Source organism: Tinamus guttatus, unplaced genomic scaffold (genome assembly GCF_059628265.1).
Source record: "Tinamus guttatus ecotype Peru unplaced genomic scaffold, ASM5962826v1 Tinamus_guttatus_pri_ptg000659l, whole genome shotgun sequence".
NCBI lineage: Eukaryota > Metazoa > Chordata > Aves > Tinamiformes > Tinamidae > Tinamus > Tinamus guttatus.
Genome location: NW_028289193.1, coordinates 2,316,729 through 2,336,388, shown reverse-complemented (window position 1 = coordinate 2,336,388; position 19,660 = coordinate 2,316,729). Strand labels below are relative to the sequence as shown.

Below are 19,660 nucleotides of genomic sequence, written 5' to 3'. Positions count from 1 at the left end.
CTCATGTGAGGGAGAAAGGACCTTTAGACTCCTCGGGTGACTGCTGCACATCAGCCCTTAGCAGTGTGTTTTCGTGATACGCCCGGGCATGTACGTGGGCGGCTGCTCCTTGAAGCTGGAGATGGTGACTGCTGTTTCTGAGATGATTCTGTTCGCAGGAGGGCAGGGAGACCTGCTCTGAGCACGGCTTTTGTAACCGCCCTTCATATGGCCAGGCTGACAGAATGAATGCATTCAGCAAAAACGACATCATTGCAGCGCGGAAAACTACCCCGGTTCCTGCAAAATTCATCCCAGGACTTACACTTGCTGCTCTGATTGCGCTCGCTGCCTCCTTTCCATGTCTAGGCAAAAGGACGGTGTGTGCGTGCCTGTTAGCGTGATCATCTGTGCATTTTGGATTGCTCATCTGAAAAACAGATATTTGCAAATGTAAAAGGTAACTTGCAAATTCTTTATTTTGCAACAAAGGCATCACAATATTACTAACAGCCAAATATCCCAGGAATACCTGAGTCATGTGCCTTCACGGGGAGTGGAATGATTCTTATGTGGACTCATTCTCTGTGCGCTGTGTATGTTTGCAATAGCAATTATTATATATGCATTTTTCTTCCGTATTGAAAGGAAAACCTGCAGTCTCTTGCCCCCTGCAGTTTTTAGTGAATACTGTACATAAATCATTTATTTCTTTCTTTAGAAAGGGCCTTGCTCTGCACAGCATCTGTCATCCCGGGATTTCCTCCTCCCCCTCCTGCACAAACGTAGCTTAAAGCTGTTTGAGTCCATCTGAGCAGAAGTCGGAGTCGGTTGTATTAATTCCATCAAGCTTCACATACTCTTTAACATTCTCTTTCATCTGGTGAGGACCTTCATTAATATGCACCATTTATGATTAAGGTAGCACTTAAAGGACTATCGCAGGGTAATGTGCAGATTGCTACATTTCAGAAATACTGCCCTGCCATTCGCCTGTGAAATTCTGCTTTGACTGTAAAAAAGCATTAATTTTTATTTTAAAAACACTATTTTGAATCACTTTCATTCTTAATCAAGAAAAGTCATGGTAACAATTGCTCTTTCATATATGATCTCTTGAAGTTGCTACGGCAGGGGATGGGCAAACGGAGGAGATTTCAACTGTTGGTCAGGGCAATATGTAAATTAAAATAGACCAGAGAAGCTGACCTATAAATGTCAATAACTCACTGGGACCGTAGGGTCTGATGCTGTTTGCTCTTCCTGAGTGGAGAAATAACTTTGGTGCACTAACTACTGCATGGTAGCAACTAAATAAATGTAAGTAATCATGTGAATTGTGATATATTTTTTTTTCTGAAATAAACTCCAAAATAGCATAGAACTTCTGTGTAAAGGCTGGGAAAATTCAGGTATCGGCATGAGATTAAAAGGCAAAAGCAGAATGGGTAAAAGAAAAGGCAAACTTGGAGAAGAGCAGCAGAGGTCAATTAGGAAAAAAGATTTAATGGCTAAGTAATTAGAGGAGTTTTCAAGGGAAAGAAAATGGATAGAAAACTACATATGGTGGAGAGAGATTTTTGAATTCTTAAACTTGAAATGCAGTTGTGCCTGTCCTCATGGTCAAAACTGAACCCACAGAAGGCACCAGGCAGATCTCAACGGGTGCATTACGAAGCCTACAAAAAGCACAAAGAGCGTCACTGTTCAAAATGGGAAATGCCACTGCCAAGGGGTCCTGCTGGCACTTCAGTGATCCCAGAGAAGGGCTGGAAAACTGTTACCAGTGGAGAGGAGGAGGCTGAGCACCCGGAGCACAGCTCTGCCGGCCTCGTGCCCTTCCCGTGTTGCCAGTGAGCTGGAGCCGAGCGCAGGGCCCGGGGCCTGTCGGGAGAGCAACGGGTACGTTGAGCAGCTCCTCTCCTGCACCGAGTGCGTGGGATTAGGAGCAGGGTCTGGGCCTCTTGCTGAGAGAGACATCAAAAAGAACGGAGAGGTAGGAGACCCATGGACACATCAAAGTCAGCCGTGGTGCTCGTATGCCTGAGCTGGGGCTGGGAGCAGCATTGCTTGCTCAGTGAGCAGAATGCTGAGAACTTACCCTTATTTCAGCCCAAAGTGCATTGTTTTGTTGTTTTGTTATTTAGCAGGTCAGTTCTATGACATGTGGTGGGATGCATGGCTGGGATGTTGGAACACATTTATGAGAACAGCATTTTGAGGCGCAAGGCAGCAAGAATTGCAGTTGAACCAGGGGAAAAAGAAGCCTCTAAAAGGGAGGAAAGCCCTTGTTTACAGGATATTAAGGGATCTCTGAGTAGGCTGATCCTATGATTTCAGTGCTGGCAGAACAGGGCTTTTTTCCTTCTTTATGTGAATAATGCTAGCTGTGCCTGTAAGAGGAAAACTCTGGCTTTTTAGAGTGGCCTTTGCAGGACGGCACATGGCTGCAAGTGTGCAGAGGAGCAGCAGGGCCTGTGTGCCTAAGAAAGATGAGACTCTACCCATTCAGCAGGAATGTTGTAGCACGTTGGATGGAAGGATGAGTTCCAGTACACCGAGCTGGAGAAGAAAGGAGATGGTAATGGGACAAGAAAACAAGAACACAGGGTGGGTGACGGTGTCTACAGACCATGGCCAAAGCCTGGTTGCTTTAAAGGTAGGCAATAACAAGAGCAAAGATGGGAGCTGTGGTTGTCCTTCCTTTTCTCAGAGCATATGGATCACAGACAAATAAATCAGCCCTGGCAGGGAGTTGCTTTCCCCTTCCTTAGCCCTGGCTGTGCATGTCTGTGTAAAGTGCCATAAATAGAAGTTCCAGGATCTTTATAAAAAGGGAGGTAATATCCATGTCACATCTGTAGTACATCACATATTTGCACACCAATCTCCTTGCTTTCTCCTTCTACTGTTCAGAATTTCAGATATAGTGTAGTTGAAAGCAAATATTAAATATTCAGTAGCTACTGGCTTCTTCAGCAAACACCATTCAATCATGGGACCACACGCTACTTGCTAAGAGCAGGCATGGATGCAGGGAAATAGCGAAAGAGCCTAGCATAAATAGTGGAAACTAGGTACTGGTTTTAGGGCTTTCAAAGAGAGTATGTGAGCAGTAAATGATGGCTGGTGGTGAGGAAGGGCAGGGCTAGTGTGATAACATTAGGCCCCAGCATCAAAAGCTACTGTCTGGGTGAGGGGGAAGGAAACTGGATTTCAAGCCTTGCCTTCCACAGGAAAAAGAAGTTTCAGTCTGGAAGCGAGTGGAGTACTCAAGGTTTAGCTCTGTGCTTATGAGGAAGGCGACCAGCCCATGGAGGGGACAGGAGTAGGGAGGCACCTCATGGCGGGTGGACGCCGGGCGTGTGGGGAGGGAGCCGCTGCCGGCCTGGCAAGGGGACGGCCTCCCTGGCGGCAGCCGGGACGTGGCCCAGGCCTGTGGATCAGAGCAGCGGCCATGGGGACGCAGAAGGGAGGAGGGCAGTGGGAGTGAACACGAGTGACTGGCACCAAGGTCGCCTCACGTCGCCTCACGAGGCAGCGGTGTGAGGCGGCCTGCGCCGAGGGTGCCTGAGCTCAAACGAGGCCCTCCCAGGGGGCTGCCATGTGGCGTTACTCACCCACGAGGACTGGGTTTTGCTTTATATATTGATTACTACAATTTTTAAATCTTGCAGCATTGTTGAAACCAGAATCCACTCTCGGATACTTGCTTTTTACCTCAGGAAGGAGAGCAGAGATGTTGAACGGAGGAAATGTGGCTGTGTCAGGTGAAACTGGGGCATCTCCTGCTCGAATCACCAAGTTTGCCACCCAGAATTGGGGCACATGTTAGTAAAGGATGTTTGGATAAGAAATGGAGTCAGTCATCTACCTTCCTACTTTCTTTTTTTTACTATTAGCTTCTTCCCCTTTCATCAAGCCTCCCCATCCCTGCCCTCTTTGCCAGCTACCCTGTCATTTAATTGTGTCTTTTAATTAACCTGTCTCGTATATATGCCCTGACTTTCTCCAGAATGGTAGGAAGGGACTGAAGAAACAAGGACTAAAATACAAGTCAGAGTAAAAAAAAAAAATCAACAGAAGACTCAGTGCCATGTTGGTTAAGTGTAGCATTCTCATTCAATGAAATTAACAGTACATTCCCATAATTAATTCATTTTTCTTGCAGTTACATCAATTAGCATATAACACAGATAAAGAGAAAAGAGGCCATGGGTTGGTATTTTGCCTCCAGCAGCCAGCAGGGCAGTGTGCTAAGCCATCAAATCATGCGTGCACTGCAGATCATCTCTCCCTTTGAAAAAAACGTCCACTATTAAGGCACTAGCAAAGAAAAATGAACCACAAGTTTAAGGCAAAGGGGCAGTGCTTCAAATGTACATTTTATGCTGCTCAAGCAATCTGCAGTGCTGTGACCAAAATCCCATTAAATGGAACACTTTCTATGCAAACCTGGGACGTGTTCCTGGTGTTGCAGAGGGGGCAACACCCGTCAGGCTCAGGGACGGCTCCGAAGGGCACCGCTGACTCCGACTGTCGCTTCTCAGCACAGCTCCCCGGCTCTACGAGCTGCAGTCTCGCTGCACATGGACCCTCAGCTTGCAGACCTTGCACAGAGGAGGCGAGAGACTTAGTTCTCTGGTACGAAACCCCAAATCGTGCACAGAAATTAGCTTCCTACTGCATCAGGCAGTTCCGGCTGAAGTCGATCTTTATCCACTATTAGCATTTGACATTATCTAAAATACCACCCTGAGCTTCCTCTCAAAGGCTGATTCTAGCATGCTGGGTACACTGAGTGCTGACTTGCATTAAACGCTGGCTGTTCAATGTTTAATAAGTGCTGTGTGCATGGAACGGGGAATCCAGGAGCTGGCAAAGAAAAAGATGCTTAATGAAACCTTCATAAAGTCTTTCATCTCAATCTCCCCAAATATTGATGATGTTATAAACAATAACATGAAGAGAAAGAAGGAACTGACGTTAAACTAGGAGTTCTATTTTGCCTGCTAAGGGGGCTAAAATAATCCCCCGTTTTTACATTCTCTATAAATAGGGCTTTTTTTTTTTTCTTTCCAGTGCAAATGCTGTTCTACAATCATGACTGATAAAACATACAGAACTATGGCATTCTTATTATTATGAATATTATAAATATTCATATTTACATGGATTATAGAGTATGGAGAAAACTCATTAGATCTGGGATTCCTCTCCTAGAAAAAAAATCTGGATATCAGTAGCCAGTAGCTCTGCTGGAGCTGTGTTTTACTTAGGAATTTTTTTCACGTCTTGTACTAGGATATTGGGAGATTTTCTCTTTTCTCTTTTGACACTGGTTGGCAAGTAAGTTTACTTAGAGCTCTGGTGTCCTTAGCTCAGTTCCGGGACAGGTCTGGAATACAATGGGAGGGAATAACTTCCCGGAAAGCATTCAGTGTCTAACTAAAGTGATATGATTCTCTTGCAGTTCTCAGCAGACATCACAGTTACTGGGAAAACTGATCCTCTCCTTGAAGGTCTCGGAAAGGACGCAAAGGCCTGGATCATCTACGAAACACAGGCTCCAAGGTAACTGATTTTTCCAAAGCAGTGCTTAGCTACATCAATTGGGCAGCACGGAGGAGTCTATATTGGTGCTTATCCACTCTGCAAATAAACAGGACTCCAAGGTCTTCCCTAGCTCCTGCTGTGTGAGATGTCAAGTTGGCCAAACCACTCCCCCAAAAGCACAACTCAAAAGGAGGCCAAGAGCATTGATACATATCAAAAGTTAGGGGTGTGTTAAAATACGGTATCTGCCAGGTAACTGAGTCCAGGTAACTTTGTCACAAGTGCATTTTTAATAATTTTCCTGGCTAATACCACAGTTCACCCAACTCCTCGGCGCTGCCATGCAGCCGTTGCACCGCATTTATGGCGCAGCAGGAATCACTGCGCCAACCCCAACCAGCCGCTCCTCAGAAAAAGGAAAAACCCCACGTCCCACAAACAACCCCCTGGCTTGTGCCAGCGGGAATTAGGCGGCAGAGGACAGGGAAGCTCCTTCCAGCTCGAGTGTGCACAGCACTGGCAGGGAGGCCGCAAGGGAACGGCTCAGTAGGTAGCACATTGAATTAATGTCTCCTCCACGCTTGCTCCCTTCCAGGGTGGCCACGACACGTGGTGCAGAGAACCAAGTGCTCCGTTAGGCTGAACAAAAGCTTCGCTCCCGCTGCTGCTTAATGCTGTAACTTTTATTAGCAGCAAGTGACAGCGGTTTAGCCTCCCTGCCTTCTCCTAGATGATTACACTGCTAAGCTGATTGACTGTGTTGACTAAAGGCAGCTCTTGATCCACGCTCTTTCCTCTAACACACACAATGGCACGGCAAGAAAAGAAATGCCAGCTTTTATAGGCATGGGATAAGCGTAAGACTTTGGTTGCCTGAATGGAGGTGGAAAATCTGTCGGAGGATCTCAGGAGCTGGGTATCCCTGTGGGAACAGGCTGCATGTTTGCCGTGGGTTTGGCACCCCGGGACGCAGCTTCCCTTGCGCGGCCACTTTCCTTTCCCTCTCCCGCCAGCCTTGGTGGGGCAAAGGAAGAAACGAAGCGTTGCCATTCCTGGCTCTGTTTCTACCTCCAGTTCCAGGCAGGTGCCCTGCTCCACGTCCAGACGACCACAAGGACAGTTAAAGTGGCAGCTCTCATTTCTGCTAAAGCGTGGGGACATAGGGCCAGCGTAGGGGGTCTCCTTGGATAGTGCTGCAATGGCTCAGTTCATTACACTCACAAACGATCCTTTGAGCTTGTCATTTCAACTAAATACCCTACTAGTGAGGATGATCCTGGGAAGTATTCCCCATAGCCAAAAATAGCTGACGATCTAGCTCTTGCCAAGGTACTTGTTTTTAAGTAAGTAGCTTGTGTATGTGAACAAGAACATAATTTTACCCAGGAGAAAAAATGACAATGGAAGTGATTGGACCAAGCAGATTACAACTATAAGAACCCCATTAAACTTCATTCAAGAAACAACGTGCCTCAGATATCACCTTCTCTGGTGTAAATTAATGGAAAAACCAGTCTCCTTCTGCAAAAATTTAGGGGGAAATTTTGTGACGCAGCATCTGTTGGCTGGTAGATTCATCAGTTACAGGTCTCAGGAGAGGTTGGTCTAACAAGAAGGCTCCTGCTACTGCTTTGCCTCAGGTGAGATGCAATATGCTGCTGAAAACCACATCCCACAGTCTTCACTGGCAAAAGAATGCAAACGAGGAAAGGTGATTTCTGTGCTGCACGAACCAGTGATGCAACTGATTTGCAGTGTAAGGGATCTAGCCCATAAACTCAGATTATTCCTCTCAAATAAAACTGCTGGGTGTCTGGTTAGGATCTTCTCCAACTAATGCTGAAACACACACTGAAAATCTTTGTTGTGTAAAATCCAGTGCATGCAGCCAAAATACGATAAGTGTTTTTAAAGGGGATGGTCATGTCCGAGAAAATATTTTGGCATTTCAAATCAAAATCCTCAGAACTGGTTGACACAAAAGGTACTTTTCCTATTGGGAAACCACCCTATCTGTGCAAGTCTTTTGGAACCTGCATAAGGAGAAAGTTCCCTTTATTGTGCTGCATCTTCCTGGCAGGAAAGACAAAATGCAGTCTACAAGTGCTGATGTCCCTTCCCTCCTTCGCTCGTCTCTGCCTATATACGCTTAAGCTTCCATTCAAATTTGTGTGACATGAAATGATTTATGCAGTTGCGGTATTGGCCAGACATACCCTTAGTAAACTGCTGGAAAGCTGCTTGAATCTGCCCTTTGCACGGTGCAAATGGATTTATTGTAGTGGAAGGACTTAACAGGGATGACAATTTGATAACTGATTTGTTACAGACACTTAAGAACATGAGGAAACCTGGACTGGATCTCAAAACTTGAGCGGACACAGACAGCACTCACTGGTAAACCACGGCCCGAGGAATGAAACTGTCACCAGTGTGCTGTCAAATAGGTGAATTCTACTCAGAAATGATATAAGACACATTAGTTAGTTAAGCAAATAGCTTTCAGGACGGTAAGAGAAATATGAGCGTGAGTCTGAGATAGAACAAAATGCCTGAAAGAGTCCAGTAAAGGAAAATGGAAATGGGCTGTAATTTTGTAAGGCAGAAAGTTGCCTTTTGGAAACATTTTGGAAGATTACACACCCACTGAGGGACTGATGTGGTAAGACAAAGTATTATAAATTCAACGCTCAGTGACTGCCTACTGTTCATGCAAGTCCATCTTCTATGTTTGTTTATGCAGATATTTTTGACCCAGCAAAGAACAAATGATAAAGGAAGAAGGTCAAAAAAAAAAAAAAAAAAAAAAAGCTAAATTCTACCACCTCTGTTCACAACACCTTAAATCCACCCCTTGTGTCCTCAGAATTAGTCCATCACTGCTATGCTATCTCAATTGAAAAGGAGGTCAGATTTACATACAGCAGCCTGGGTAGAATGTACCTATTCAAGCTGCTTCTCAGTGAGGAGCTATCGTTTGCCATAACTTCAGGCTAAACCATCAGCTATCCCTTTCAATTAACAATCCTGTCTTTCATATCATTACTCTCTTAACTAGGATAAAAAAAAATGAAATTCAGCTTCAACTGAAGGCAAAACCCAAAATGAAGAGTCTGGCAAGGACTCCAGCGCACAGAAGCTGAGCAGAAGATGCCTAACAAGGACACGGTTCAGCCTGAGCAGAGATTTTCCCCTCCTTTCAGCTGAGCAGTTCACAGGAGCATGGACAGGCCCTGCCCCACTTCGTTTAGGACTGTCCAAATGCAGGGAGGACATAGGTGTCCCTTGCAGGTAACGTGGCAGCAAAGCAAACATCCCTCCTCTCTCCTCCCTGATTCCTAGGCTGTGGTGATGGTACCTCTGGGGGTACCTGCATCCATCATCACTCCAGCGAGAAGCAGAACCCTCAGCTGTGCCAGAGGCACCAATTTCCCCCTTCCCAAAGAGCTGTGCCTGGCTTCTGGCTGGCTCTGCCAGTAGGTGTCATGATACTGCAGCCTGTGAGAAGCTCCATGCAGCAGGAGACAATGTGCTTAAATAAACAGTAATAATTACTGAGTTTCAGTTATATCATTGGATGTTGGTGGGTAAAATGGTGGTTAGTTTTGATAGATACAATCACCCAGACTTCTTGCTTGGGATGTGTTACAAATAAAAATCTCTGTCAACCCCAATTTTTTCTTTTCGATCCCCACCTAATACACCTTTTTCCCTTGTTCCAGAAACCACGTCTGCCCTTCAGTGAGATTCACTATTAACAGGGCGGGCAAGTAACATCTTATTTATGGTGAGTAACATCTTCCTATTGGGGAGGATGATCAAAAATAAAGACACTTGAAAAAAAAAAAAAAGAGTCATTTTAATGTCTGCATTCCAGATTGAAGTAAATGACCAGAGAGCAGGGAAAGCGTTTCAGCTTGGGCACATCTGCATTCCCTGAGATATATATTTTTTTAATCTTAGCCCTTAAGGATTGTAGTATTAAAAAAAAAAATCCTTACATGATAGGCTCTGCTACTGCTCCGTGAGGGAAGGGAAAACTGGAGCATAACATCTTATTAGAGCTTTACAAACCCTCCTTCATTTACCCTTGCTTCATGTTCTCAGCAAAGTTCTTGCTCTAAGCTCTAGGGATCATGTCAATCCACTCTAGGTATTTTTAATCATTTTGCAAACCACATTCTGAAGCTGTTTTTCATGCATTTGTGTTTACAAGAGAATTTCTAGATTCCTAAAGGGCTAATATGAGGAAATAAACCCTCAGGACCAGTGAAAGCAGAAGTATTTAAGAATATGTATTTCCCGTTACTGACAAAATCCTAATCCTGCAAATACAGCGAAGATGCTAAACAAGAGTGTGAGAACAAAGATGCCATCAGGTTAAGGAGGCACCAAGGAGGTGTCAAAGGAGAAAAGGACTCCTGGTCAAGCAGGACTCACTGAGCTCTCTGCCTCACACTGCAGCGGCACCTTTCAGGGCTGAGCACGGAGTGTACCTGAGCGTTGGGTGTCACACAGCACCGCAACGAGCACTGCCACCTACACAACTGAGTGACAATGTTGGAGTCACTACACTTGGCTAATAACGTTGCTTTTCAAATCTGACATACGGAGGTTTTACTCTGCACTTCTCGAGTACTGCCGTTCTTGAAGGAGCTGCAGCTGGACATTATCACTCCATAACTTGCTTCAGGGAAGGGCTGCTGTCTGTTGCATTCCTACCAAGAAGGGTTACCTGGCCTTTCTGGAAGTAAGGAAAAGAGGAGACAGTGACACAGGAACCAATCACGGAAATATTTATCTTAACTCTTACTCCTAATTATCCAACTCTTTCTGCAACATGGAAAGAGAGCAGCAGTTACTTTCCTCTGAGTGTTCTGCTATTGCTCAGTAGCTTGCAGAAAAGCTGGTTTTGTAGCATGGTGCCAAAGTGGGCCAATTTTTCACTCATCTCTACCTAGGTCTCAATTTCAAAGCACTATTCCTCATGTAAAACAAAAGTGAGAAAGTACAACTGTGTGCATGCTTGTCACAAACAACACCCCCTTACAGTGAGCTCTTCATTTATTACTGTTCACACTGAGTCTGCTACTCTGCAGCTAAGTTTTACAGTGAACATGAGTAAATTAGATAGCAGGTTTCAGTGGTAGGTTCTCTGCCTCCCCAAAATAAACGCTTGTCCTTTTGTTGACTTCAACAAGAATCAACCAGTAATGAAAGAGCATTTTATCTTTGTCAAAGTCCTGGGCAATAGATAGAGAGTTCAGTACTGATAGTCTGGGTCACTGGAAGAACTATTAAAACATAAGAGAGGTGTAATCAGCTCTGCACTTTATCCAGATAAGTAACGGGCCTGTTTTAGTTAAATGTGTTATTGTTTTAGTTGTAGTGCAATGTAACTCTGCCTACTTTCATGGACATCCCCACTTGTGTTGGGATGACTATAGTGACCACTCAGGTGACCACTTCTTTTTTTTTTCTTTCATATATACATACATACATATACATATATGTAAGCTCTTAGCCTGTTCAGCCAGTGTGTCTCTCTTCTCCCACTCAAGAGTGACCTTGATAGCTGCTACTTCCAGGAACTAGAATGTTTGACCCATAGATTTTTTTCTAATTTTTCTAAGTTTTTCTAATAGTTCAGTAATACAAATTTAGTAAACAAAAAGCTGACATGCAGACTATAGAAAATTGCATTCACCCAGTATAGGTGGATTTGAGTCTTGAGTCGAACAACTTAAGACAAACAGATGTGGATCTACAAAGTTCTTCCAGTGCTTTGCTCTTATCAAGGCACCTAATGCCTACTGATTTCTTTCATGGTGCTGTGGTGGCATTTACTCTGCATTACCATAACAATATCATCCTCTTGTTGGTGGGGATCAATAGAGTTAATAAAAATCAGTATCCCTGTCAGTACTGTTATTCTCCCCTACAGAAGAAAAAAAGAAAGCTGTCGCTTAGAGTGACTATCAAGGCCAGATCGCCCTTTTTAACCAAATGGGAGAAATTCATTGTCACTCCTTCACATCACGAAAAGGTACCTTCCAGGGCGATGTACAATTTGGTAGCTATCAACCACATTTCTCTCTCAATTTCCTGACAATGGAATTCACTTCCAATAAAATATCAGTATGAAGTCCCAGGGACAGTGATATAGGAAGGGATATAGTGCCACTGAAGATTTTCTAATCTATATTAAAACTCCCTCAGACTGCTCGAAATATCTAAACCATAGCATTTCATAGAGATTTTCCACAAAATTTTCAGCCCTTTGATGGTCAATATGTTGTCTAGATGAAAAGGTTCTGTGAATCTTAATGATCTTCATAAAGCTTACGAACATACTATTAAAGTCAGCCTCTACCTAAAATCAGATTATTATGTAACACAAGTCATGTTTCTATGCATTTATATTCACACTAATTCAAGAAAAAACATTCCTAGGAATGCAATGATTACTCCAAAGACCATCAAAATTGCAGTCTTCCTATAGCATCATGCAGTAATCATAATAACGACATACACCTACACATATTGTAGAACGGGCCAAGATGTCAACACCCATGCTCTAAATGAATTGATGTTTCAAAGACCAAACTTTAGTCAGAAACTGTGTAGTAGTCTTTGACCATAATTTCAAGTCCTTCATCTGCAAAACGTTCAGAGGGAAACAGAGTATTTGGCAGGGAGAATCAACAGGGGTGTTCTCCTTCCTTGTCTAATTGGGATGAACTGTAGGGATAGAAGAAAAAGATCTGGAAGGAAGAAGAAATCAGGTCTCTCTGTTATGTAAAATAAGACTCCCCTGGACTTCTTTAGGATTTCTTTCCATCTTTTTGAAGTATATGTCTTCTTTCATAAGTTCCCTCCTGTCTTTTCTGCATAACTTCTTCCTCCCCCTTAATAAAAAATGAAGCAATCATATGATTCTGTATTTTAACACTGAGACTATTAAAGTGCTTTCTGAATCTGAACCTCAGCTCAATGTTAGGCATTAAAGATTGATATCAAATCTATAATTTTCACTTTTATTTCTCTTAGTATTTTGATGTTTGCATTGAAGGAAAAAAAAAGGTTGGAAATAAGCACTAAAAATAAAACATAAAAATTACCCTGTGCCTCTAGTTACTAGAGGACGGATCTGTAAGTGAAGCCCTGTGGCTTCTAAATTTCAGGTGTGAGGAATGGCAAATGAAGGGCAAGGCTGCCTGCTGGCTAGGCCAGTAAGGGCTTTTCTCAGCTATTCCTCCGTATAGCCAATCCTTTTCTCCCTGCCATACAAGATGAGAGGAAGTAAATAAATCAAACTGGCAGTGCTAAGGCACTCTGAGTTGGTAACCAAAAATAAAATTAATTTAAAAAGTTAATCAGAGACAAGCCTGAAAGATTAATAATATGAAAAAAACCTATCCTTTCTATGTTTCCATTTTTTCCTAAAAAATGAGCGTAAGAAAGAAAACAGCTTCAAGAACTAATTATCAGCCCTACAATCACAAAACAGCAGCCTCACAGGATAAAGGGAAAAATTATCTGTTTTAAGTTTCCAGGGGAGCACTAGGAAAAGCTTCAATTACAAACATTTTTTTAAAAACCTTGAAACTCTCTAACACTGTTTCTCCTTTAATGAGCTCTGTGGCCCTTGTCCCGGATGAGTCAGCGGTTCCCTGGAATCGCAGGGGACACAAGGACAGTCCTCTCGGTGCGGCTGGATCCTCTTCTCAGCAACCCTCACACCACAATTTTGCAGCAGGCTTGCCACAGCAGAGGTGTACTTACAAAACAAATTAAACATATAGTCACAATAATTAGAACCCTTTCCCATTGTTTCCAGACATTCATTGTTAGATTAGGGAACAAAAAACTTTGCATTAAAAAAAATCTTTCTCCACATTCAGAGAAATTAACTGAATTAGGTGGCATATCATAAAGTCTCTATTCATAAGGCAGGTATTAATTGTACAGTCTTTCCAGTATCTTTGTGCTCCTTTTTTCAGTGGTGAAAAAGAGATTTAAACAGGTTATTCGGATTAGAGTATAAAAATTAGAGTATAAAACCACTTCTGCGTCCTCTCCCTCAATATTTGATCCTGTCCTGAGGACAGCCTGGCTGGAAAAAAAGGGATTAGAGGGCTGGACTTTACACACTGTACTTGGCACATCTGGAGAGCATTTTACTGGGACAGGATATTGGAAGGCAGTCAGAAGACCTGGCCCAGGCATTCACAGGTTGCATGGCCTCAGGCAACTCATTTGCTTTTTTTGCCTGTTTTTTCTTCCCATTCACTGTTATCCATATAGATAAGGAGTGTTTTTAGAGACGTGTGGTGTTTCACTCTGTATCTACAAAACACTCAGTACAATGGATTTTGGTACCTTTGGTACCTTCTGGATATCTCGGGAATTTCCTGAGTTCCAAACTGTTGTAGCCCACAGAAGAATATTTAGGAAGCACTGCTATATGACTGTTCTCCTTCTGCTCTGCTTTATCTATTACAACTATCCCTGCTTATTTATTATGAGAGTCAGGATAGAAGGGCGGGTGACCTGTTGGTCTTACCCAGGACAACCACTTCATATCCTTATATATTCCAGTAACCATCTGGTAGACTTTGCTTGATTCGCACCATTATTTCACAATTCATTTTCATGTGCTGTTTTTTTTCATACGTTTGGAGTCAGGGCTGAATTCAATAGCTATCATATCTGTCAACTAACAGCTTTCCTTTGAACAAAAACCTTTGCCTTCCTTATGAATGCCTTGCCAGCGTCTCAAACACATTTAAATCTACAGGAGTTTTAACGAGGTTACAGGTTAACATGACACAGTGTTAGCAACTCTGAGAAAAACGAAACTGCTCCTTGTTTCAGTGCAGTTCTTCCACCAAAAAAAAAAAAAAACCCAAACTGTAGTCAGCAGGTAACTACATCATTACAGAAAGAATACCCGATTTCTGCAGTGTAACTGGTCAGGTACCTTGTTCATTTGATTGGCTTCATTCAGAAAATTCTCCAGAGGGGATAGGCATTAAACCATTATACCTGGAACTGTTAAAAAATTCTCTTTTGCTTACCTACATGGTGGGTTTCTGTAGCTTTTGGTAGTCAGCTTGACTCATATGGTGGCTTTTTTCTTCAGGGACAGGCAGGAAGGTGCCAGTCTGGAACAAATCATTCAATTTCAGATGTCTCTTCATGTGTTCTTGCTTCAGTCTCTTCGGCTGACAATGTGAAAAGCGTCAAAAGCTACAAACAAATCTAGTTAGTTCCTGGTCACATTGCCCCACAACCCAAGGTTGCACCTATGGCTGCTACATGGTGGTAACACATGCAAAAAAAACAGCCTGTCAGAGAAGGGGGAAGAAGGGGACTTGTCTCCCCGGTGTGGACAGTAAGCCCAAAGAGTCACAACCCAGTTAGAGAATAGACAAATTTGGTACTCAGCTTTGGGCCCCCAACAGGATGTGATTTTTAGGGTCAGTAGAGATCAGAGCCTTCTTAAACCTCCCACCACCCTGACCCTTCCAGCCACCCCCTGTAGGACTGAATTTCTTACAGGACCAATCTCAAGGAAACTCCAGGATAACTGGGAAAGATATGAGGCCAGCCCAAGGAAAAGCAACACCTACCCCTACACACTGATGAGGTTCTGTAACTTGAGAGACTGGTATAGTAAGGATATTGGATAAACTCTAACATTTTCCGAAGGCAGTCTTAAGTAACAGTGGTGTATGGACATGCCCATGCTAGAAGTGGTTGGCTCTACCCTAACTGTGATACTTAGCTCTGGATTCATCACGCAGTCTGCAGCTGAGAGAGATCTGCTCAACTTGAGTCCTCATTTCCTTTGGATGTTCAAGGCAGTCAGAGAGTAGGTGGTTCAGGGAGTGATATCAGATCCAAGAAGACAGATTTGATTCTGATGCTTGGATCTGTATATAATGCACAAAAGTTGACTTAGGCTTATGGTCTCTTGCTCACAGGGCAAGAATAAATTCAGTATCCACTTGGAAGAGAGAAGCTAAAATAGTAGTTGAATCTAAGACTGTTCCAAAGCAGAGATGAATAAACTCAATACTTAAACGTGGAAACAGCTACAGAGTGAAAACTCTCTGTCAATCTGCTGGGATTTGGCCCAGATAAACCATCTGAGAACTGAAAGCTAAGTGTCAGTGTGAACTTAAAGAAAAGGACATAAATTCCTCCTGCAATTGAAGAAGGCCCTATATATTTCAGAAGTGGCAGCAGGGGAAGAGGATGTAATATAAAAACGTATTTGGAGAACTACGATGGAAGGCTAGGAATAGAGCAGGAAAAGGTGGACACAAGCCATATGTCTTGAAGGTCATACAATGACCCCCAAATTCTCTACTTCTTCCTCAAAAGAAGGCATATTTGGGGGAGAAGGAGGGAGAAGGTAGAGGAGAGAACACTGAAGTAAATCTCTTACCTCCTCTTCTTCCAGTCTGTTGTTGTATCTGGATTTAGCAAGACAGCTCAAAGCAGTGACACTGCCTAGTTGAGACGCACTCCCACCTGGCAAAAAAAAATGCTTAGACAACCTGCTGAGTTGCTGCTTTGCTGTCTGGCATACAGACCCTGCAAAACAGGACTAAGGAAACTCTGAACCCTTCTCTACGGAAAATGTGTGCCGTAACACCTCTGGCTGAGGATCCAATAATGACCTAGCACAAGGCAGTGCTTCATCCCCTCCTGAGACGCAAGACAGGGAAGAAGTTGTAGATCTTGGCTGAAAGTCGAAGAGATGAGAAGGCACTAGATCCCCAAAAGACTTTTGAGTGTCTTGGTGAGACCTAGGCCATGTTGTAGAGCCAAGGCCTTCGATAGGCTTTGACATGCAGGGTGAGGAGATGCTAGGAGAAAATACCTTTCACAAGTGATGGATAGCAAGAATTTGTAACAACATTCTCATATTGAAGAATCAGCAACTTTAAAAAGGCCTCCATTAGATTTTTAAGAACACATGCATAATGGCAAAATCGCGTTACTTCCAGCCACCTTTAATTACAAAATGTTAAGTGACTCAGATCTTCTGATTTATGGAACACCAGCTTCTGCTCCTAGCAAGAGAATTCTTCATTAAAACAAAGTTCCATCTAGATGAGCTGACTGGATCTACTCAATAATTTTGAGAAATCTGCTTTGGCTGTCTGAATGTATTGCACTGGAAGTCCCCTTTTCCTGTTTAAAGAAAATAATGCTTATAGCTTTAAATGCTAGGTGAATTTAAATGGTATAATGTTTCACAATCATGTATTTAAACACAGAAATCTGTTTATTTACCCAAACAAAACAGAGGAAATGATTCCAGCCCTCAAGTTTTGAATTCTCTTTTAGATTTGTGAACAACAGTCCACAATTAGAGATGTTTGTAGCTACGTACCTTCAAAATACTCATATGTCATAGGCTTTTTTCACATTAATATTCACCAACAGTATCACAAAAGTTCTTTTTCTTTTACATAACTGTAAGCAACAGTAATTCTAGAAACACTAGAGAAAATAAAAGCATAGCAATGTCCACAGTTACAAGAAAAAGTGCACATTACTTGGTCACAATCACAGTCATTACTTGGAAAACTATATGTAACAAGTAGATATAAAATATCACTGATGCCTTAAACTCATTGTCAAAAATGGAATTACATAAAATTTTGTACATGAAATAAGGCAAATTTAGGAATGCACAAGGAACTTGTTATTCAACAAAAGCTAAACAACAGAACAGATAGTACAATAAGCATAAACTAAAGTACTTTTTTCTATATGCTTAAAAATAAGCCTGCTGTAGTGCACAAAGAAAACACCATTAATGTGTAATCAATATTATAAAATAAGAAATAGAGGGGTTGGGAAGAGTTGGGGGTGGGGAGAAAAGAGTTTCATTATCGTTGCAGCTGCATCCATTTACATTTTAGTACAGTTTTAGCTAGGCCTGGGAATTATACAAGTCATACCAGAAGTGTCAATGACCTTCCTCTATAAGAATTTTGTTTAAATTAAGGAAAACAAAATAAATACACACAAGAGTGCAAATTTTCAGATTGTCACTTGCAACCTCTTAACATTCAGTCATCTACATCCAATCACAACTAGAGGGACTTGTACAGGACAGCAGCAGTGATCATGGAGTTAGATGAGCTCACCGTAATAAATCAATTTTTCTTTTTTTTTTTTCCTCAATGATATGTCTTAAAAAAAATCTTTATTAGTTACTAATAAAGCTGCAATATATTACAGAATGGAGTTGAAAGTGGCAGGAAAGTAGGAAATGCATGCTTCCTTTGGAAGGTGTTCCAGAGATGGCCATTTACAGTACACAGGGGAAGAATTATCCAGCATCAAGAGTTGCTTGTTGTAGAAAGAACATGAAGGTGGGGAGAAGGGCACAGTCAGGGGTTCAAGAGAGGAAGGGGGGACTTACAATAGCTCCTCAAAACATTTTTAGGACCAGTGAAAAAGTTTACCGAAGTAAAAATGAAAAATCTTGAATGAAAACAAAAATCTTTTGTTTTGTTTTTTTATAAAAATTACATTTTTTTAAAATACAAGATCCTTTTAATTGCGATTGTGCCCTGTAGCAACAGGACATTTGGCAACGTTTTGCCATATACTGCAGCTTTAAGTCCAAGGAGTCAGTATCACATTCCACTAATATTGCACGTGGATCTTGAGCCATTTTTTTAAAAAAACCATCACAGCATCTTCCGTTTCTCCACTTGTTAGAAGGAGTTAATTTCTAGCCACTTTTTCGATATTTATGCTGACACACTAAAACAAAAAGCTGGACACAGTAAGGTACCTTGGAAATACCAGAGGTTGAAGTTCACTTGAAGCACCTTAACACATCACTTTATGGATCAAGAACAGCGTGGCATTATGGTAATTAACTCTCCTAAAAGACTGTGCAGGAACTGAAGTGTGTGCTCTGAGAAATCAAAGTGTCATTAGTGGAAATGCTGAGACGAGACCGGGCCAGTTTGAAGGTCACATGCCTCAGTTCTGCTGCAAAATAAGGTTTTCCAGTTCATCTGCAGAACGCAGGAGAAACGCGGCCGATTCTCGGTACCCTGCCACGAGCTGCCGCACTGCGTTTATTTCGGTGGGACTCAGCTGGGGTCTGGAGCTTGTACTACTGGAGGATCCGGAGCTGGTTGCTAACTGCCTCTTCATACTGAGATCTGTTGGACCTGCAGAAAACAAGGGGAAAGAAGGGAAGCCTCAGATCTCGCTGCTAGAGACCTTGCACCACCACGGGTTTGGAGTTAGAAACTCAAATGCAGCAAATTCACTCATGGTTGAGTACCAGTGAGGAGCAGCACACAAGCACTAAGTGTTTCATTCCTGGTTTCCTCGGCAAGCAAAACAGCAGTTATTTTCTATATACTACAGACACCTCTAAAGTTCTGCTCATGTAATGTGAGGTGCAGCCCTACTGCCAGCAAAAAATTTGCCCTGAGGGATCCGAGCTCCCTGGTTGCTCTCGTGGCCAACGTTTCCCTAGATGTGATGCTGGTGAGCAGGACAGAGAGCTCCTTACCTGTGTCCCCAAACTGCAGAGCCCTTCGCAGCCCTCATGGCAAACTGCAGCCTTGTGCTTCCATCACAGAGAAGCAGGCCTGCATGCTCTCTCTCTCTATATATGTTTCCCAACTGTATGTCCTTCAGATAGCAGGTGGCCAGCTTGTGAATCCCTTTGTGATGCAGATAAACGGGCGCCCACTTGAACGGCCCCGATGCCGCGTGATCACTTACATAAACAGCCTGTCATGAACGAGTTTCATTCTGGCCCCGGCCTGGCTGCTACAGCAGGGAATACACTCTTGGCAGAGCTGCTGCTCCTGCGGGGAGGAGTGCAGCTGGCAGCGTGTGACAAGGACCTGCCGAGGCCTCCCCGCTGACAGCACGACGTGCAGCGCTCACCGCGTCGCGCCGGCAGCGTTATCCGCGACACCGACACGTGGAGCCCGCTCGGAGCCTCAGCCCGGGGGGACTTCCCTGGCATTGCTCAGCTGCAAGGTGCTCTGATGAGGTGCTTGCATTCTTCACTTCCTCTTTTCCTTGTTTAAAAGATGGCAACTATACCTATTCCAGTCCT

The 19,660-nt window shown here is 43.1% G+C and overlaps 2 protein-coding genes across 4 annotated transcripts in view; one reads left to right on the top strand and one right to left on the bottom strand.

The window, feature by feature from the left end:
- ASXL3 (ASXL transcriptional regulator 3) overlaps positions 1 to 19,660 on the top strand; it is a 383,284-nt gene that overhangs the window by 92,940 nt on the left and 270,684 nt on the right. The gene's annotated exons all lie outside the window — the stretch shown is intronic.
- Positions 16,817 to 19,660, bottom strand: part of NOL4 (nucleolar protein 4) — a 168,799-nt gene continuing 165,955 nt past the window's right edge. For all 3 annotated transcript variants that reach the window (XM_088536343.1, XM_088536344.1, XM_088536345.1), the window contains one exon: positions 16,817 to 18,752. In XM_088536343.1, the coding sequence (XP_088392469.1) occupies positions 18,559 to 18,752 (194 nt within the window). In that variant the 3' untranslated portion in view covers positions 16,817 to 18,558. The remainder of the gene's footprint in view (positions 18,753 to 19,660) is intronic.